At 45.9% G+C, this 19,110-nt stretch overlaps 1 protein-coding gene across 4 annotated transcripts in view; it reads left to right on the forward strand.

The window, feature by feature from the left end:
• pum1 (pumilio RNA-binding family member 1) overlaps positions 1 to 18,561 on the forward strand; it is a 36,613-nt gene extending 18,052 nt beyond the window's left edge. For 2 of the 4 annotated variants that reach the window (XM_064983294.1, XM_064983295.1), the window contains exons 11-24: positions 1,731 to 1,873; positions 2,136 to 2,274; positions 3,547 to 3,684; positions 6,955 to 7,158; positions 7,456 to 7,560; positions 7,775 to 8,017; positions 8,156 to 8,423; positions 10,800 to 10,929; positions 12,624 to 12,758; positions 12,890 to 13,027; positions 13,533 to 13,658; positions 13,865 to 13,986; positions 15,881 to 16,073; positions 16,208 to 18,561. In XM_064983294.1, coding sequence (XP_064839366.1) covers positions 1,731 to 1,873; positions 2,136 to 2,274; positions 3,547 to 3,684; positions 6,955 to 7,158; positions 7,456 to 7,560; positions 7,775 to 8,017; positions 8,156 to 8,423; positions 10,800 to 10,929; positions 12,624 to 12,758; positions 12,890 to 13,027; positions 13,533 to 13,658; positions 13,865 to 13,986; positions 15,881 to 16,073; positions 16,208 to 16,339 — 2,216 coding nt within the window. In that variant the 3' untranslated portion in view covers positions 16,340 to 18,561. The remainder of the gene's footprint in view (positions 1 to 1,730; positions 1,874 to 2,135; positions 2,275 to 3,546; positions 3,685 to 6,954; positions 7,159 to 7,455; positions 7,561 to 7,774; positions 8,018 to 8,155; positions 8,424 to 10,799; positions 10,930 to 12,623; positions 12,759 to 12,889; positions 13,028 to 13,532; positions 13,659 to 13,864; positions 13,987 to 15,880; positions 16,074 to 16,207) is intronic. The other 2 variants (XM_064983296.1, XM_064983297.1) reach the window with 1 other exon arrangement.
• The last annotated feature ends 549 nt before the right edge of the window (positions 18,562 to 19,110 follow it).

Below are 19,110 nucleotides of genomic sequence, written 5' to 3' on the forward strand. Positions count from 1 at the left end.
TGGTTTGAGTTTTTAAAACTTGTTTTTCAACCACTCCACAAATGTATTGGTAACGAACTATAGTTTTGGCAAGTCGGTAAGGACATCTACTTTGCATGGCACAAGTAATTTTTCCAACAATTGTTTACAGACGGATTATTTCACTTATAATTCACTGCATCACAATTCCAGTGGGTTAAGTTTACATACACTAAGTTGACTGTGCCTTTTAAACAGCTTGGAAAAATCCAGAAAATGATGTCATTGCTTTATAAGCTTCTGATAGGCTAATTTACATTATTTGAGTCAATTGGAGGTGTACCTGTGGATGTATTTCAAGCCCTACCTGCCTCTTTGCTTGACATCATGGGAAAATCAAAAGAAATCAGCAAAGACCTCATAAAATGGAGACTTGTGAGCAATTTCCAAACACTTGAAGGTACGTTCATCTGTACAAACAATAGTATGCAAGTATAAACACCATGGGACCACGCAGCTGTCATACCGCTCAGGAAGGAGACGCATTATGGCTCTTAGAGATGAACGTACTTTGTCGCGTAACGTGCAAATCAATCCCAGAACAGCAGCAAAGGACCTTGTGAAGAAACGGGTACAAAAGTATCTATATCCACAGTGAAACGAGTCCTATATCGACATAACCTGAAAGGCCACTCAGCAAGGAAGAAGCCACTGCTCCAAAACCGCCATTAAAAAAGCCAGACTACGGTTTGCAACTGCACATGGGGAGAAAGATTGTACTTTTTGGAGAAATGTTCTCTGGTCTGATGAAACAAAACTAGAACTGTTTGGCCATAATGACCATTGTTATGTTTGGAGGAAAAAGAGGGATGCTCGCAAGCCAAAGAACATCATCCCAACCGTGAAGCACGGGGGGGGGGGGGGGCAGCATCATGTTGTGGGGGTGATTTGCTGCAGGGGGGACTGGTGCACTTCACAAAATAGATGGCATCATGAGGTAGGGAAATAATATATACAAATAAACACAACATCTCAAGACATCAGTCAGGAAGTTAAAGCTTGGTTGCAAATGGGTCTTCCAAATGGACAATGACCCCATTGCTATAGAAAATTTGCGGGCAGAACTGAAAAGGCGTTTGTGAGCAAGAGGCTTATAAACCTGACTCAGTTCCTCCTGACAGCTGGTGTAACGGGCCAAAATTCACCCAACTTATTGTGGCAAGCTTGTGGAAGGCTACCCGAAAAGTTTGACCCAAGTTAAAACCTCTCGATAGTATCCATCCGGGATCGTGAATACAGCCTCAAGCTCATTACCATAACGCAATGTTAACCATTTATGAAAATCGCAAATTAAATGAACGTTTTTTGTCCAAAAATGAAATACTGCCCCTAGAGTTCCAAGAGGTTTTAAAGGCAATGCTACCAAATACTAATTGAGTGTGTATAAACTTCTGACCCACTGGGAATGCGATGTAAGAAAAAAGCTGAAATAAATAATTCTCTCTATTTTAAGAATGTGAAATATCAGAAAAATAGTAAAGTGTTTATCTTAACTGACCTAAGACAGGACATTTTTACTAGGATTGAATGTCAGGAATTGTTAAACTGAGTTTAAATGTATTTGGCTAAGGTGTATGGAAACTTACGACTTCAACTGTCATTTAGCAACTTGCAGTCATGCGTGCATACTTTTTACATATGCATACTCCAAGGAATTGAACCCACTATTCTGGCATTGTATGTGCCAACCAATTTACTGTGTGTGTATTCAGGCCCAGCGGTGATGCCTCCTCAGTACTACGGGGTGACTCCATGGGGAGTGTATCCAGCCAATCTGTTCCAGCAACAGGCTGCAGCTGCCAACAACTCAGCCAATCAACAGGCTCAAGGACAGAACCAGCAGAACCAACAACAGGTCAGTGGCTTCCTATTGGCTAGACCTCTCCTCAACTGCTCTCCTATTAGATAAATCTTCTGTCAGACATTTTTTGCCTGTCTTTCAATGCTCACCACTTTGGTTGTAGATTGTTTCAACATGCGTAGAGTAATTATTGATGCAATCATGCACATTATTTGCCCAGTCACGTTGTGTCCATGGCATTTTACTAAGGATAACACCCGTTTCAGACCCTCTGCCCTCTTATTGGCTATTGCTTTGTGTATCCTGTGTTTCCTAGGTAATGCGTGGGGGCGGTAACCAGAGACCCCTGACCCCTAGCCAAGGTCCACAGGGTCAGCAGAATGACCAGCTGATCTCCGCCGCAGCTGTCAACTCGGCGCTCGCCTTCGGACAGGGGCTGGCTGCCGGAGTGCCCGGTGAGACGCATACAGACACTCACATGCTTGTGCTTGCATACGCACAAATACACACACCAGGTTTCTGTTGCCCCAGGCAATATTTAAATTTACCGGCCATTTCAGAAATTTACCTGAACCATATGCATTGGGTGTGTAACCCATTAGGTCGTCCACTGACAGTACTCAGAATGACAAATCACATTTAGATTAATTACCATAATCTAAACAGAATATGCAACTCCTGTAATGAAGTAGACAATTTTCAAACATTTTCCAAAATGCAATTTGTGGGAAAACACCGTTCTTAACAGTGCACCTGATGAGATGAAAATCTCTACTGGAGACTTAGAGGGAGAATCTAAAGGTGCAACAACTAGGATGGTTTGCTAATATGACTAGGATTGTGCGTTTGGCTTTTCCCTACAAAGAAAGAAAGGTGATAGGAAAACCAAGAGAAATGCTGGTTTCAATGGAATATGAAAGGAAGTCTTTGTAAAGTAATTGCTTCCATGTTTCCATGGTCAGATTTGGTCTAGGCTACTTTTAAGCAAGGTAAAAAATGCCTCATAATATGAAGTGAAATGTTCAGTTTTCAAAATGCATCCTGCCTGCAGCTCACATTGCAAAGCGGTGGGTGATGCTCTGATAACATGCCCATCCTTGCCTATTGCACATGAATGGGAGGCACACTAGTTGAGAAATAAAAATAGTAGCTCTTTAATTGTGGTGATCAAAACCATTTTTAATAAGTTATTTATTTTAGTTGTTGCACAATGACTGGGTTCATAAAAGCACATTTCACCCCAGCAGCTCTATTGTGCTCAAAATAGGCTCTCTGTAGGCTGTGCGCATGTGATAAATACACATGCTCCAATTTAATTCCACAAAATTATGCTAATTAACCGTTAGACCCATAAGCATAACTGTCAAATGTTTTTCAGTTGACTTGTATTTAAATCAATTAATTAAAAAGCACTATCCCTGTCGCCAGCAACAATTTTATTTATTGGCCTTTAGTTTTTTTAATCTGTCAAAAGCCGGCAATTACCGGTTTACGGACACACACACACAGGTCAAACACAAGTTTTCCCAAACAAGGTCCTCGGGACCCCAAGGGTGCACGTTTAGGTTTTTGCCTCAGCACTACACTGCTGGTTCAAATGATCAACTAATCATCAAGCTTTGAATCAGCTGTGTAGTGTTGGGGGGAAGAAATAAAAGCGTGCACACCTTGGGGTCCCGAGGACCGAGTTTGGGAAATGCTGGTCTAACTCGTGTTTCTCTCTGCAGGCTATCCCATGCTAGCTCCAGCTGCCTACTATGACCAGACGGGGGCGCTCGTGGTCAACACAGGATCTAGGGGCGGACCTGTACGCCTCATGGCCCCCGCGGGCTCAGTTATTATCTCTCCATCCGCTGCACAAGCAGGTAACACACTCCTCCATTTACACTGTCATTCCATCTGGGGTGGCAGGTAGCCTAGTGGTTAGAGGCAGGTAGCCTAGTGGTTAGAGGCAGGTAGCCTCTAGTGGTTAGAGGCAGGTAGCCTCTAGTGGTTAGAGGCAGGTAGCCTCTAGTGGTTAGTGGTTAGAGGCCTCTAGTGGTTAGAGGCAGGTAGCCTAGTGGTTAGAGGCAGGTAGCCTCTAGTGGTTAGAGGCAGGTAGCCTCTAGTGGTTAGAGGCAGGTAGCCTCTAGTGGTTAGAGGCAGGTAGCCTCTAGTGGTTAGAGGCAGGTAGCCTCTAGTGGTTAGAGGCAGGTAGCCTCTAGTGGTTAGAGGCAGGTAGCCTCTAGTGGTTAGAGGCAGGTAGCCTCTAGTGGTTAGAGGCAGGTAGCCTCTAGTGGTTGGAGTGTTGGGTCAGTAACCAAAAAGGTTGCTGGATTGAATCCCTGAGCTGACAAGGTAAAAATCTGTCGTTCTGCGCCCTGAACAAGACAGTTAACCCACTGTTCCCCTGTAGGCTGTCATTGTAAATAAGAATTTGTTCTAAACTGACCTTCTGAGTTAAATAAAGGTTAAGAACATTTTAAAAAGACTCTCTACCCCTCTCTCTCTCTCTCTCTACCTCCCTCTCTCTCTACCTCCCTCTCTCTACCTCCCTCTCTCTCTACCTCCCTCTGCCTCTCTCTCTACCTCCCTCTGCCTCTCTCTCTACCTCCCTATGCCTCTCTCTCTACCTCCCTCTGCCTCTCTCTCTACCTCCCTATGCCTCTCTCTCTACCTCCCTATGCCTCTCTCTCTACCTCGCTATGCCTCTCTCTACCTCGCTATGCCTCTCTCTGCCTCGCTATGCCTCTCTCTGCCTCGCTATGCCTCTCTCTCTGCCTCGCTATGCCTCTCTCTCTGCCTCGCTATGCCTCTCTCTCTGCCTCGCTATGCCTCTCTCTCTGCCTCGCTATGCCTCTCTCTCTGCCTCGCTATGCCTCTCTCTCTGCCTCGCTATGCCTCTCTCTCTGCCTCGCTATGCCTCTCTCTCTGCCTGCCTCTCTCTCTGCCTCGCTATGCCTCTCTCTCTGCCTCGCTATGCCTCTCTCTCTGCCTCGCTATGCCTCTCTCTCTGCCTCGCTATGCCTCTCTCTGCCTCGCTATGCCTCTCTCTCTGCCTCGCTATGCCTCTCTCTCTGCCTCGCTATGCCTCTCTCTCTGCCTCGCTATGCCTCTCTCTCTGCCTCGCTATGCCTCTCTCTCCGCCCTGCGCCTCGCTCTCTCTCGCCCTGCGCCTCGCTCTCTCTCGCCCTGCGCCTCGCTCTCTCTCGCCCTGCGCCTCGCTCTCTCTCGCCCTGCGCCTCGCTCTCTCTCGCCCTGCGCCTCGCTCTCTCTCGCCCTGCGCCTCGCTCTCTCTCGCCCTGCGCTCTCTCTCGCTCTCTCTCGCTCTCTCTCGCTCTCTCTCGCTCTCTCTCGCTCTGCGCCTCTCTCTCGCTCTGCGCCTCTCTCTCGCTCTGCGCCTCTCTCTCGCTCTGCGCCTCTCTCTCGCTCTGCGCCTCTCTCTCGCTCTGCGCCTCTCTCTCTCTCGCTCTGCGCCTCGCTCTCTCTCGCTCTGCGCCTCTCTCTCTCTCGCTCTGCCCCTCGCTCTCTCTCGCTCTGCCCCTCTCTCTCTCGCTCTGCCCCTCTCTCTCGCTCTGCCCCTCTCTCTCGCTCTGCCCCTCTCTCTCGCTCTGCCCCTCTCTCTCGCTCTGCCCCTCTCTCTCGCTCTGCTCTCTCGCTCTCTCGCTCTGCCCCTCTCTCTCGCTCTGCCTCTCTCTCGCTCTGCCCCTCTCTCTCGCTCTGCCCCTCTCTCTCGCTCTGGCTCTCGCTCTGCCCCTCTCTCTCGCTCTGCTCCTCTCTCTCGCTCTCGCTCTCTCGCTCTGCCCCTCTCTCTCTCTCGCTCTGCCCCTCTCTCTCTCTCGCTCTGCCCCTCTCTCTCTCTCGCTCTGCCTCTCTCTCGCTCTGCCCCTCTCTCTCTCTCGCTCTGCCCCTCTCTCTCTCTCGCTCTGCCCCTCTCTCTCTCTCGCTCTGCCCCTCTCTCTCTCTCTCGCTCTGCCCTCTCTCTCTCTCTCGCTCTGCCCCCTCTCTCTCTCTCTCGCTCTGCCCCTCGCTCTCTCTCTCGCTCTGCCCCTCTCTCTCGCTCTCTCGCTCTGCCCCTCTCTCTCTCTCGCTCTGCCCCTCTCTCTCTCTCTCGCTCTGCCCCTCTCTCTCTCTCTCTGCCCCTCTCTCTCTCTCTCGCTCTCTCTCTCGCTCCCTCTCTCTCTCGCTCTGCCCCTCTCTCTCGCTCTGCCCCTCTCTCTCGCTCTGCCCCCTCTCTCTCTCGCTCTGCCCCCCTCTCTCTCGCTCTGCCCCCTCTCTCTCGCTCTGCCCCTCTCTCTCGCTCTGCCCCTCTCTCTCTCTCTCGCTCTGCCCCTCGCTCTCGCTCTGCCCCTCTCTCTCTCTCTCGCTCTGCCCCTCTCGCTCTCTCTCGCTCTGCCCCTCGCTCTCGCTCTGCCCCTCGCTCTCGCTCTGCCTCGCTCTCGCCCCTCGCTGCCCCCTCGCTCTCGCTCTGCCCCTCTCGCTCTGCCCCTCTCGCTCTCTCTCGCTCTCGCTCTGCTCTGCCCCTCTCGCTCTCTGCCCCTCTCGCTCTGCCCCTCTCGCTCTCTCTCGCTCTCTGCCCCTCTCGCTCTCTGCCTCTCTCGCTCTCTGCCCCTCTCGCTCTCTGCCCCTCTCGCTCTCTGCCCCTCTCGCTCTCTGCCCCTCTCGCTCTCTGCCCCTCTCGCTCTCTGCCCCTCTCGCTCTCTGCCCCTCTCGCTCTCTGCCCCTCTCGCTCTCTGCCCCTCTCGCTCTCTGCCCCTCTCGCTCTCTGCCCCTCTCGCTCTCTCTCGCTCTCTGCCCCTCTCGCTCTCTCTCTCGCTCTCTCTCTCGCCTCTCTCGCTCTCTCTCTCGCTCTCTGCCCCTCTCGCTCTCTCTCTCTCTCTCTCTGCCCCTCTCTCTCTCTCTCTCGCTCTCTGCCCCTCTCGCTCTCTCTCGCTCTCTGCCCCTCTCGCTCTCTCTCGCTCTCTGCCCCTCTCGCTCTCTCTCGCTCTCTGCCCCTCTCGCTCTCTCTCGCTCTCTGCCCCTCTCGCTCTCTCTCGCTCTCTGCCCCTCTCTCTCTCTCTCTCTCTCTCTCTCGCTCTCTGCCCCTCTCTCTCTCTCTCTCTCTTGCTCTGCCCCTCTCTCTTGCTCTGCCCCTCTCTCTCGCTCTGCCTCTCCAGTGGCGGCTGCAGCAGCTGCGGGTGGCGGGGCTAACGGCGGTATGGGAGGCGGGGCCAATGGTCAGTTCCGAGGCATGCAATCCCAGCAGCCTCAGCAGCAGGGGGGAGGGGCTATGTCAGGAAACTCCTTTTATGGATCCTCCTCTCTCAGCAACTCCTCCCAGAGCTCCTCCCTCTTCTCTCAAGGTAGCCAAACAACGTACTGTGAGTGAAAACAAAACGGTGAATTGACAGATGTTGTGTTCCAGGCAAACTACATTGCAGACGTTTCAATGGATGCATGCCATTTCATCGACTTCACAATCGGGCATCAGATTCCTATATTATTACGAGTTTAGTTGATTTGTCAAATATCTATACAGACGTTAGATCCCGCTGGGGTCTGCAATGTAGTCAGCCTGGAACATGGCCAAAATGTGTGTGCAAATATTATTTAATTTACCATTTTAAATTCCGAAACAAATGTAGATTAATGAAGGTGATATGTTGTTTTCTTTACAGGCTCCGCCCAGCAAGGCCCTGGCTCTGCCTCTCTGGGGTTCGGTCAGAGCAACTCTTCACTGGGAGCAACATTGGGAGCTACGCTGGGAGGCTTTGGGACCGCAGGTGTGTGTGGTGTTTTATTGTCTCATCTCTCTCCCTCTATATCCATGTGCAACCCAAGGCTGATATTCAATAGGCTGGATGGAGAGGCTTCTCATTGTGTTTAACTGTCTGTAGAATGCTGTCCTCTGTGTATAACTCCCTCTACCGGCTAACTGTAGTGACAGCTGTGTGTGTGTGTGTGTGTGTGTTTAATGGTCTCTCTGTCTCCCTCCAGTGGCTAACTCCAGTGGTGGGAGTGGTTCTCGTCGTGACTCTCTGACCGGCAGTAGTGACCTGTACAAACGCACACAGTCGAGTCTCACTCCCATTGGTCACGGGGGGTTCTACAACGGAACCCTTGGCTTTAGCTCCTCCCCCGGGCCTGTCGGAATGCCCCTGCCCAACCAAGGCCCCTCCCACTCCCTAACCCCACCCCCATCTCTGTCCAATCACAGCTCCTCATCCAACCTCAACCTGGGTGAGTGACGCAGTCTATTAAAATGCTGACATAACTTGCATTGTATTTTCAGAGTTAGTGTATTATAACATTCTATCAGTGTTATTATTATGTTATCCAACCAGTACTAACCATCACTACTCTGAACCCTCCCCACAGGAGGTCTGACCAATGGCAGCGGTCGTTTCATTTCTGCTGCTCCGGGGGCGGAGGCCAAGTATCGCAGTGCCAGTTCTGGCTCCTCCCTCTTCTCTCCCAGCAGCCAGCTCTTCCCATCGTCACGGCTACGTTACGGAATGTCGGATGTGATGCCGTCAGGGCGGAGCCGGCTCCTGGAAGACTTCCGGAACAACCGCTACCCCAACCTGCAGCTGAGAGAGATTGCTGGGCACATCATGGAGTTCAGTCAGGACCAACACGGCAGCAGGTAGAGACACATCATGGAGTTCAGTCAGGACCAACACGGCAGCAGGTAGAGACACATCATGGAGTTCAGTCAGGACCAACACGGCAGCAGGTAGAGACACATCATGGAGTTCAGTCAGGACCAACACGGCAGCAGGTAGAGACACATCATGGAGTTCAGTCAGGACCAACACGGCAGCAGGTAGAGACACATCATGGAGTTCAGTCAGGACCAACACGGCAGCAGGTAGAGACGCATCATGGAGTTCAGTCAGGACCAACACGGCAGCAGGTAGAGACACATCATGGAGTTCAGTCAGGACCAACACGGCAGCAGGTAGAGACACATCATGGAGTTCAGTCAGGACCAACACGGCAGCAGGTAGAGACACATCATGGAGTTCAGTCAGGACCAACACGGCAGCAGGTAGAGACACATCATGGAGTTCAGTCAGGACCAACACGGCAGCAGGTAGACACGTAGACCACACAAATAATCTCTCATCACTCCTGTCCAGTACCAAAACATAGACCTACTGTCTCATCCTCAATGATGGACTCCAGATGTTGTCTGCTTGGATGCTGGGTCTACCTACATGTCTTTTACAACTGGAATGTTCTATTTAGAAACCTTGATGACATTCCCTCTCATGTCTTTCATCTCTCTCCTCATCCCTCTCTCCTCTTCCTTGTCTCTCTTTCCTCCCGTTCTCCTTATTACTCAACCCCCTCAATGCAATTCAATACACTTTATTGGTATGGAAAGTTTTGGAGCTTACATTGCCAATGCAGAAATATAGGAACATGTTGAATCTAGAGATGAAACTGTATGAAAATTTAATATCGTGATTATAGTGACCTGTATTATTGTGGTTCGCTGTATTATTGCGGTTAGCTGTATTATCGCGGTTAGCTATATTATCTGTATTATCGCGGTTAGCTGTATTATCTGTATTATCGGGGTATTGTTAAAATGTGCTGGAAATGTTCAGAAAGTACTGATACACTGAAATAATTTCACCAAGTTTTATATTGAAAACCAACAAATACAATTAAGAGCACTATGCACTTTTTGTTTTGCATAAACCATTTAAAATAATAACATTTTAAAATGGCATTGTGGCCATGAGGTAAAATGTTCCCTAGTGCAGGTTTTAAGAACACAACCTTAGGTAAGCAATCCAATAAACAAACAACAAATTAAATTAGCAGCATGGCAACCTTTATCAGCCTCAGAAAGACAGGCCTCTCAACAGTTTGAAATGGCATCATGTCCTTTGCAATGTAATATGAAAGGGCTTGGAGTGAGGTCTGAGCATTTTGTTTTGATGTGGGTTCACAAGCAGCCTGCTTTTTTAAATGCTTGCTCAGTGTCTGTCACAACTGTAGATGAGGGACCAATAGCATCACTGGGTTTGCCTGTTGCACACCCACTCTGTAATAGGGAATAGCAAATGCATTATTATTGGTGTTGTCACATTATTATTATTATTATTATTATTATTATTATTATTACACACACAGTCCATCTGTGTTGCATTTGACTATATGCAATGACACCATGCACAATTTACATAAATACAAATGAGTCTTAAGAAGACAGTGATAGTAATTGCAATGAGCCCAACAATTGTCTTTGTATAGGAGTCTATAGCGTTTCTCCAGTTGGAACACTTTTACCACCAAGTTGACAACTGACAAATTTTAAATGAACAAAATGTGTTGGTTGGATAACTAAACTACATAATGTGTTATCGTGTGCAATGGGCGAATAGAGTCTGCAGACACACGACACATACAACAGCAGAACAACATGTTGTGTTTTTACAAGAGTAGGTAACACTGAAAGCTTCAGTTTACATTATAGACAAGCTATTAGCAAGTTAGACGGACAAACCATGACATTTTCCCCCATTCCGAAGTCCCCACATCATGCATTGAGGTGAAAGTTAGTTGACCTTGCATTCGCTATAAAGTAGAGGGTGGTGGTCACGAAGACCACTCAAGCGATTTGAAGTGTTGCAGGTTCTGCAGACAAGGTGACCGTCTTCGATTAAGTTTCCCTCGGCACTCTTGTAAAACCCAAAATACAACCACTTGGTCCTCTTAGAAGGCTGAAAAATCTCCGGAGTGCTGTCACTACCTTCTGCCATGTTTTCACACAAAACAAAACCCACGTTGCATGCTGCATCTGCGTCAGACTGTTGCTAACTTTGGTTGATGCTCAACAGTATTTACCATGAGTTTTTCAAACCACGGTAATCAAACGATTTAATGGATAATTAAAGTTAGAAACGGTAATACTAATTGTTGGGAATTTTACCATGATTTCTCGTGAAACCGGTAACTTTTTTTATCCCTCAAAGATGATAATGAAAATAACTATTTTCCCCTCCAGGTTTATCCAGTTGAAGTTGGAGAGGGCCAGCTCAGCAGAGCGTCAGCTAGTCTTCAGTGAGATCCTCCAGGCTGCCTATCAACTCATGGTCGACGTCTTCGGAAACTACGTCATCCAGAAGTTCTTTGAGGTTTGTGTGAATGTTATGTTGGTATCAACATAACGGGGGGGATTGTGTGTTTTTTTGCCAGGCACCTAATCCAGAAGTTCTTTGAGTTGTGTGTATTGGGGGGGGGCTAATTTCTAACAGTCCTGTCTCTGTGTAAATGGTGTGTTGTGAATGCTACAGGGCCTTCAGACAGTATTCATACATACCCTCTGGCTTATTCCACATTTGTTGTTACAGCCTGAATTCAAAATGGAAAAAAACCAAAACAATTCTACACTATAATGACAATGTGAAAACAGGATTTTAGAGACTTACTCAGAAAGACTCACAGCTGTAATCACTGTTGGCAGTGATTACAGCTGTGAGTCTTTCTGGGTGAGTCTCTGTAAGAGCTTTGTAAACCTGGATTGTAGAATATTTTCTCATTTTTATTCTATTTTTTTAATTCTTCCATCTCTGTCCGATTGGCCATTGATAGGCAGCCATTTTCAGGTCTTGCATAGATTTTCAAGCTGATTTAACTTTAACTAGGCCACTCAGGAACATTCAATGTCGTCTTGATAAACAACTCCAGTGTGTTTGGCCTTGTGTTTTAGGCTACTGTCCTGCTGAAAGGTGAATTTGTCTCCCGGTGTCTGTTGGAAAGCACACTCAACCAGGTTTTCCTCTAGGATTCTGCTTATGCTTAGCTCTATTCCGTTTCTTTTTGTCCTGTAACCATATTCCTTGCCGATTTACAAGCATACCCATAACATGGTGCAGCCGCCACCATTCTTGAAAATATGAAGAGTGGTACTCAGTGATGTGTTGGATCTGCCCCTTAGTAATGCTTTGTATTCAGGACATAAAGTGAATTTCTTTGCCACATTTTTTTTGCAGTATTCCTCTAGTGTGTTATTGCAAACAGGATGCATATTTTGGTATATTTCTTTTCTTTACTGGCTTCCTTTTTCACTCTGTCAATTAGGTTAGAATTGTGGAGTAACTACAATGTTGTTGATCCATCGTCTGTTTTCTCCTATCACAGCCATTAAACTCTAACTGTTTTAGTCACCATTGCCTCACGGTAAAATCCCTGAGTGGTTTCCTTCCTCTCCGGCAACTGAGTTAGGAAGGACGCCTGTATCTTTGGGTGTATTGATACACCCAAAGTGTAATTAATAACTTCACCATGCTAAAAGCGATATTCAATGTCTACTTATTGTATTTTTACCAATCTACCAATGGGTGCCGTTCTTTACGACGCATTGGAAATCCTCGCTGGTTTTTGTGGTTAAATCTGTGTTTGAAATTCACTGCTTACACATAATTGTGTGTGTGGGGTACAGGTGTTAGGTAGTCATTTAAAAAAATTATGTTAATAAACACTTATTGCACACAGCCCATGCAACTTATGGGACTTGTTAAACACATTTTTATTCCTGAACTAATTTAGGCTTGCCATAACAAAGGGGTTGAATGCTTATTGACTCTAGACATTTCAGCTTTTCATTTGTAAAAATGTTTGAAAACATAATTCCACCTTGACATTATGGGGTATTGTGTGTAGGTCAGTGACACAGCTCAATTTAGTCCATTTTAAATTCAGGCTGTAACACAACAATATGGGGAAAAGTCGAGGGGTGTGAATACTTTTTTTTGAAGGCACTGTGCATCATCCAGAAGTGTTTGTTAGCTGTTCTCTCTTCTCCCTCTCGGTCTTCCTCTTTGTGTAGTTTGGCAGTCTGGACCAAAAGCTGGCTCTAGCAGAGAGGATCAGGGGTCATGTCCTGTCTCTGGCCCTGCAGATGTATGGCTGTAGAGTCATACAGAAGGCCCTGGAGTTCATCCCCTCAGACCAACAAGTTATAGTACGTATTGTACTGCCGTTTGTGTGTGCACATCGTCTGTGTATGAGGAGCCTCCAAGCAAATAGCAACTATAGACTGTGTGCTTTGGTGTGTTCAGCTATCTCTAACCCTGTGTGTGTGTTGTTTTGCAGAGTGAGATGGTGCGGGAGCTGGATGGCCATGTATTGAAGTGTGTGAAGGATCAGAACGGCAACCACGTGGTGCAGAAGTGTATTGAGTGTGTTCAGCCCCACGCACTACACTTCATAATAGACGCCTTCAAGGGACAGGTGGGTGACGCGCACACTCTCTCTCTCTCACTCACACACACACACACACATGGCCTGCAGGGAACACGTGGGTCACCATGTTAATGACAACAGCAGCCCAGTGGCAGACCAGCGGCAACGTTCTTCCATCCACTGGCTAAAGGTAAAAAATTACCATAAAGAGTGTGTTTTTAAAGAGAATAATGTGCCTGTGCTTAGCTGACTGGGAGAGTGAGCTAATGCACTAGATATTGTGGTTTATCAGCTCACATAAAGATTGTCTGTTTATTAGTCACATTGGATTGGGCTCTTGGATTTTTCAATTGTACCAATTTTCACGTTCCTGCGTGTTTCCATTCCCACTCACGAGATAGTTGTGTGGATGTTAGTGATTGTTTGTCTAGTTAAGTAGGTAATTGAGAATTGGCTTTCTTCAGTCTTTCACTGGTGTGGGTGTGTGAATGAACTATCAGTTATGTCAGGTGTGTTAAGGTCTAGGTGTGTGTGTGTGTGTCTCTCTCTGCAGGTGTTTGCCCTCTCCACCCACCCCTACGGCTGTAGAGTGATCCAGCGTATTCTAGAACACTGCCTTCCAGACCAGACCCTGCCCATTCTGGAGGAGCTGCACCAACACACTGAACAACTGGTGCAGGTAACACACGCATACCACCGGTTTCACCAGACATTTTGCTGCAAAATTTATAAAATGTTTGTTTTGCATCTGCTGATGTCCAGATCAGGACATTGTCATCACATTGACATTCTGTTTTGTGTTTAAGGCTGGATCTGGTTGAACAACTAGCTAAATGGTCAACTAGCTAAATGCCAAACTGTGTGTAAATCTCTCTCTCTGTCCAGGACCAGTATGGTAACTATGTGATCCAGCATGTATTAGAACACGGCAGAGCGGAGGACAAGAGTAAGATAGTAGCTGAGATCAGAGGAAACGTACTGGGGCTCAGCCAACACAAGTTTGCCAGGTACACACTCACACATCAAGCAATCATATTGGTTTATCATTTTTAGTCATTGACCAAATTTCTGGTCTGCTCAGCGCAAACCGCTTTGTTAGTTATAACAGTGGCCAAGTAGACTACTGTAGCTATTGGATCATAATGTAGGCCTACCAGAGTGGCCTACCATCAAAAACAATGGAGAACATGCATCCCATAACATTTTAACATGCAAATAACTGTTATATCATTCAGCCTACAGACAATGTGTGGTGTTCAATGTAGGCCTACGTTCCATGAGACTTGGAAAAAAGCATACAGGGCTTGACGTGAACCTGTTTATCCACTTGTCCTTCAGACAAGGACGTGACTGAAAATGTTGTTTGACACAAGAAACCACTGTACAAAATAAAATGAATTCATATTCCCAACCATAATTACAGAAAATGTTACTCCAATGCACTCTGCCTACAAGAAAATATCTTGTGCAATTTTGTTTCGGTATGTTGCGTTGAAAGTGGCTAATCTTGAGTTGATTCGATCACAATTCTCACATAGGTAGTGTTAACTCTTGAAACTACCGCTCCCGGATCCGGGAGAATTGTCATCAACTGACACTAATTAGCATAACGCAACGGACAAAAAATATTACTAGAAAATATTCATGAAATCACAAGTGAAATATAGTGAAACACAGCCTTAGCCTTTTGTTAATCACCCTGTCATCTCAGATTTTGAAATGATGCTTTACAGCCAAAGCAAGACAAGCATTTGTAAGTTTATTGATAGCCTAGCATAGCATTATGTCCAGCTAGCAGTAGGTAACTTGGTCACGAAAATTAAATCGTTTACCTTTGATGAGCTTCGGATGTTTTCACTCACGAGACTCCCAGTTAGACAGCAAATGTTCATTTTGTTCCATAAAGATCATTTTTATAGCCGAAATACCTCCGTTTGTTCTTCATGTTTGGTTGAGAAATCCACCGGCAACTGCGGTCACGACAACGCCGAAAAATATTCCAAATTAGATCCATAATATCGACAGAAACATGGCAGTTTTTTTAATAATCAATCCTCAAGGTGTTTTTACATTTACATTTAAGTCATTTGGCAGACGCTCTTATCCAGAGCGACTTACAAATTGGTGAATTCACCTTATGACATCCAGTGGAAGGTGTTTGCCCTCTTTTCAAATATCTATTCGATAATATATCAACCGGGACAGTTGGCTTCTTAGTAGGAGCGAGTGAAACAATGGCCGCATTTGTCTATTACGCACAAATCACTCTGAGAGCCACCAGCTGACCACTGACGCAAAGTTGTCCTTCACGCTCATTTTTCAAAATAAAAGCCTGAAACTATGTCTTGTGACACTATACACATTAGGGAAGCCATAGAAAAAGGAATCTGGTTGATATCCCTTTCACTGCTCAACAGGGACGCATAGGAACGCAGAGGTTTCTAAATAAGAGTCACTTCCTGATTGGATTTTTCTCAGGCTTTCGCCTGCAATATCAGTTCTGTTATACTCACAGGCAATATTTTTACAGTTTTGGAAACGTTAGTGTTTTCTATCCTAAGCTTTCAATTATATGCATATTCTAGCATCTTGTCCTGACAAAATAACCGGTTTACTTTGGGAACGTTACTTTTCCAAAAATAAAAATAGTGCCCCCTAGTTTCAAGAGGTTAACTAAAAGGGAAAACTAGTTGAGTGAAGTTAAATCTTTTGCTTCTCTGCGCGGTTTGATGTTTATTCTGCGCGACAGTCCCAGGAGAGCTGCGTGCCCATGCGTAGCTTAGAGGGAACATGGTTTATAAACCCGTTTTGTATCTGTGGTTGTCACAAAGTTACAGTTAACCTGGCCTAGAACGCAAAAGGCCGAGCAGAATCCGTGGCTAACTCAGCCTCTCTCTGCAGTAATGTGGTGGAGAAGTGTGTGAGCCATGCGTCCCGTGCAGAGCGGGCCGTGTTGATAGACGAGGTGTGTAGCCTGACGGAGGGGCCCCACAGCGCCTTGTACACCATGATGAAGGACCAGTACGCCAACTATGTGGTTCAGAAGATGATTGACGTGGCTGAACCAACACAGAGGAAGATCGTAATGCACAAGGTTGGGACGTGTGTGTGTGTGTGATTTATTTTGTATAGCGTTTTTTCATTAGTGTTATCCCAAAGCTCTAGAAATATATGTTTCAATGGTTATGCAATAGTGTGTATACTTATTTCTCCCTCTCTCCCCATCAGATCCGGCCCCACATCTCCACTCTGAGGAAGTATACGTATGGCAAACACATTCTGGCTAAGCTGGAGAAATACTACATGAAGAATGGAGTGGACCTGGGCCCTCTCTGTGGCCCTCCCAATGGCATCATGTAAACTACAACCCTTACACCCTAACCCTTAAGGACAAGATGGACCAACATGTACGTCGGCCGTGTGCAGTAGATCACCTGCTGGGTGTTGGAGGAATGGTGGCCATTCAACATAAAGGCCGACCACCCTCTCTCTGTGCACAGCTGACGTTGTATTGGAATGTCTTGTCTTCTGTACCATAACCCCTGGCCTATACCCTACATGAAGAACGGAGTGGCCCGCCTAGTGGCATCGTGTAAACTACTATCAATATATACCCCATTATTCCCGACACCCATAACCCTATATATACACCACCCCTCCCCTTTATTCCCCTCCTAATGAGATCATGTAAACTACTATCCTACCCCCCAATTACATAATGTAGAACCCTCTTTAAATACTCCAACTGTCCCGTTCACTCTTACCCCCATGGTAGCCCATTGGGAGGGGCCTGTCTAAACAGGAAGCCTTGGTTAATTTAGCCCCTCCCCCAACCCAAGCATCCCACTCCTTCATTCATTCTCCCTTTTTTTTTTTTTTTTCCTTTATTCGTCTTTTAAATAAATTAGAATCATTTAACTTTGTTGCTACTGCTGCGGCGCACACACTGTCCCATCGCAAGTATGGGATGGAACAAACGTATTTAATTTGTCTGACGGCGTCACCAACTCCGAAAACACACACTGTACACAAACAGACATGCACACCACACATGCTACACACGCACGCCATGAGCTTACCAGCACACAGATCATTTAGCATGGGAGATTCGTTTCCGGTCTTGCTTCTATATATAGCGTGTATACTTGGTGTAGACCTTTGCATATATATATATATAAATATATATATAAAACTTTGTAGTTTTTCTGGTTTTTGATGTTGAATCTGTATCTATAATGTATCCTAGTAGTGAACACATATTTCTGACTGTATAATTGTACATTTGTAAACCCTTGTAATGTAAAAGTGATTTACCACCCTTTTTGGTATCAGACGATATAAAAGAAAAAAAAACTCACACAAAAAACTAAAATCTTAGAAAAACTATTGTGCATTTCAGTGTATATTCTCACCTCCTTGGTTGTGACATATAAGTTGTTGTATATTGTAAATTGTAATATCAAATTTTTGTTTTGAAAAGCCCTTTCTATACTGCGTAGTACTTGTACAAAGCCCCCCCCCCACCACCACCATCTCGTTTGACCTTCCACTCACTGCTTCAATATAATTCACTTCCCCAACCCCTGAACTACACCACCTCCCCAACCCCCAAACTACACTGCAAACGTGGCTTGTCCGTTTACTAAACATCCGTTACCCACAGTTGAAGCAAATCCACTGAAATCAACGAGACAAGTCTTTTTACACTTCAAGTCTATTTAAAACGCAGAGAGAGACCTGGCTGAAGTGTAAATGACTGATAAAGTGGTTTCCCCCTTCTGGTGTAGCAGTCCGAAAACATTACGCTTACGGAACACGCAAAGCGTTTGCGGTGTAGTTTGGGGATTGTTACCACCACCACAGGACACACTGTTAGTAGTATTTTCTGCTTTAACTTGAAGCTGTATTTGTTTTTTAGATCTTTTATAGGAATTCTGAGGGAAGGGGGTGAGGGGTCATGAGTTTAAAGGTAGATGCCGTGATATGACATCGTACACAACGGAGCGACTTCCTGCTTGCAGACGTCCACAACAACCTATTTCAAATCTGCCAACACTACCCACTATTGGCTCATCTTGAGGCATGATATATGAAAGGTGTTGTTACTTAAGTCTCGAAGAAGGAAGTAGCTCTAAGGTGTACTGTCATCGCTGAGTCTACCTCGAACCCCAATCTCCCCCCTCCTCTCTCAGGGGGGGTGAAGTGAAACCATGGATTGTACAGAAAAGAGGAGAGTGGTGTTTTGTTTTTTTGACCTATATTAGTCCTGTAAAAGTGATGTATCATATCATATGTCCATGTCCCCCGGGAAAAGACCGGGCGTCGCCTGTCTTGCCCTCTGTAACCATGATTACCGCTGTGGCAGACGGCAGCGACACGGTGTACATTTGGGGCAGCGAGCCTTGTGTATATGAATAGGAGCACCACCTGTAACCATAATGTGTATAGTTATAACAGAAACCTGTGTATGTTTATTGCCTGGGCAACTATTTTTTGTAACTCCTGTTGTAGATTGTCTCTAAACAATGATGTGAGTCTTTATTTTGAAACAAAACTGAACAAAAAAACACTCAAAATTTGAAGTGTCATTTCGAGTGGTTTTTGTTTGTCTGTGTCTCTGATTTGTGTTGGGTAGTACACAGAGCAGTGTTGATGGGATTTGATAATCCTCACCACAGCTAAGAATGGAGTGAGGGAGATGCAAAGTACATCCCTTGTCTTTTCTTACTTGAGTTGATATAACTGCTGCGAGGAAGGTTTTTATCCATGACTGATGTGGTTGTCACCTAGCTACATTTAGGATGATTATTTCAAATGATTGATTGGTTTCTAGTTATTCCTTGATTGGTTTGATCATTTAAGAGTACACACATGGAGCCTTCTCTCTGCAGAGTGATGAAACAGTACTAGCCTATAAAATGAGTATAGTTGTGTTGTCCCCCAAGAAAGGAAGAGGTGTTTTTTATACAGCCGCCAAATAAACCAACAATCCCAGAATTTTTATCAACTTTTGTCAGGGTAAGGGAATCAGGAAAGACATATTTGTATAATTATGGTGTTTTGTAATGCATTGTGTGTAATTCAGCTTGATGCCATTTTGTACCGTTTTAAATATTTAAAAACCATTACAT

The sequence above is a fragment of the Oncorhynchus masou genome, chromosome 13 (assembly GCF_036934945.1).
Source record: "Oncorhynchus masou masou isolate Uvic2021 chromosome 13, UVic_Omas_1.1, whole genome shotgun sequence".
NCBI lineage: Eukaryota > Metazoa > Chordata > Actinopteri > Salmoniformes > Salmonidae > Oncorhynchus > Oncorhynchus masou.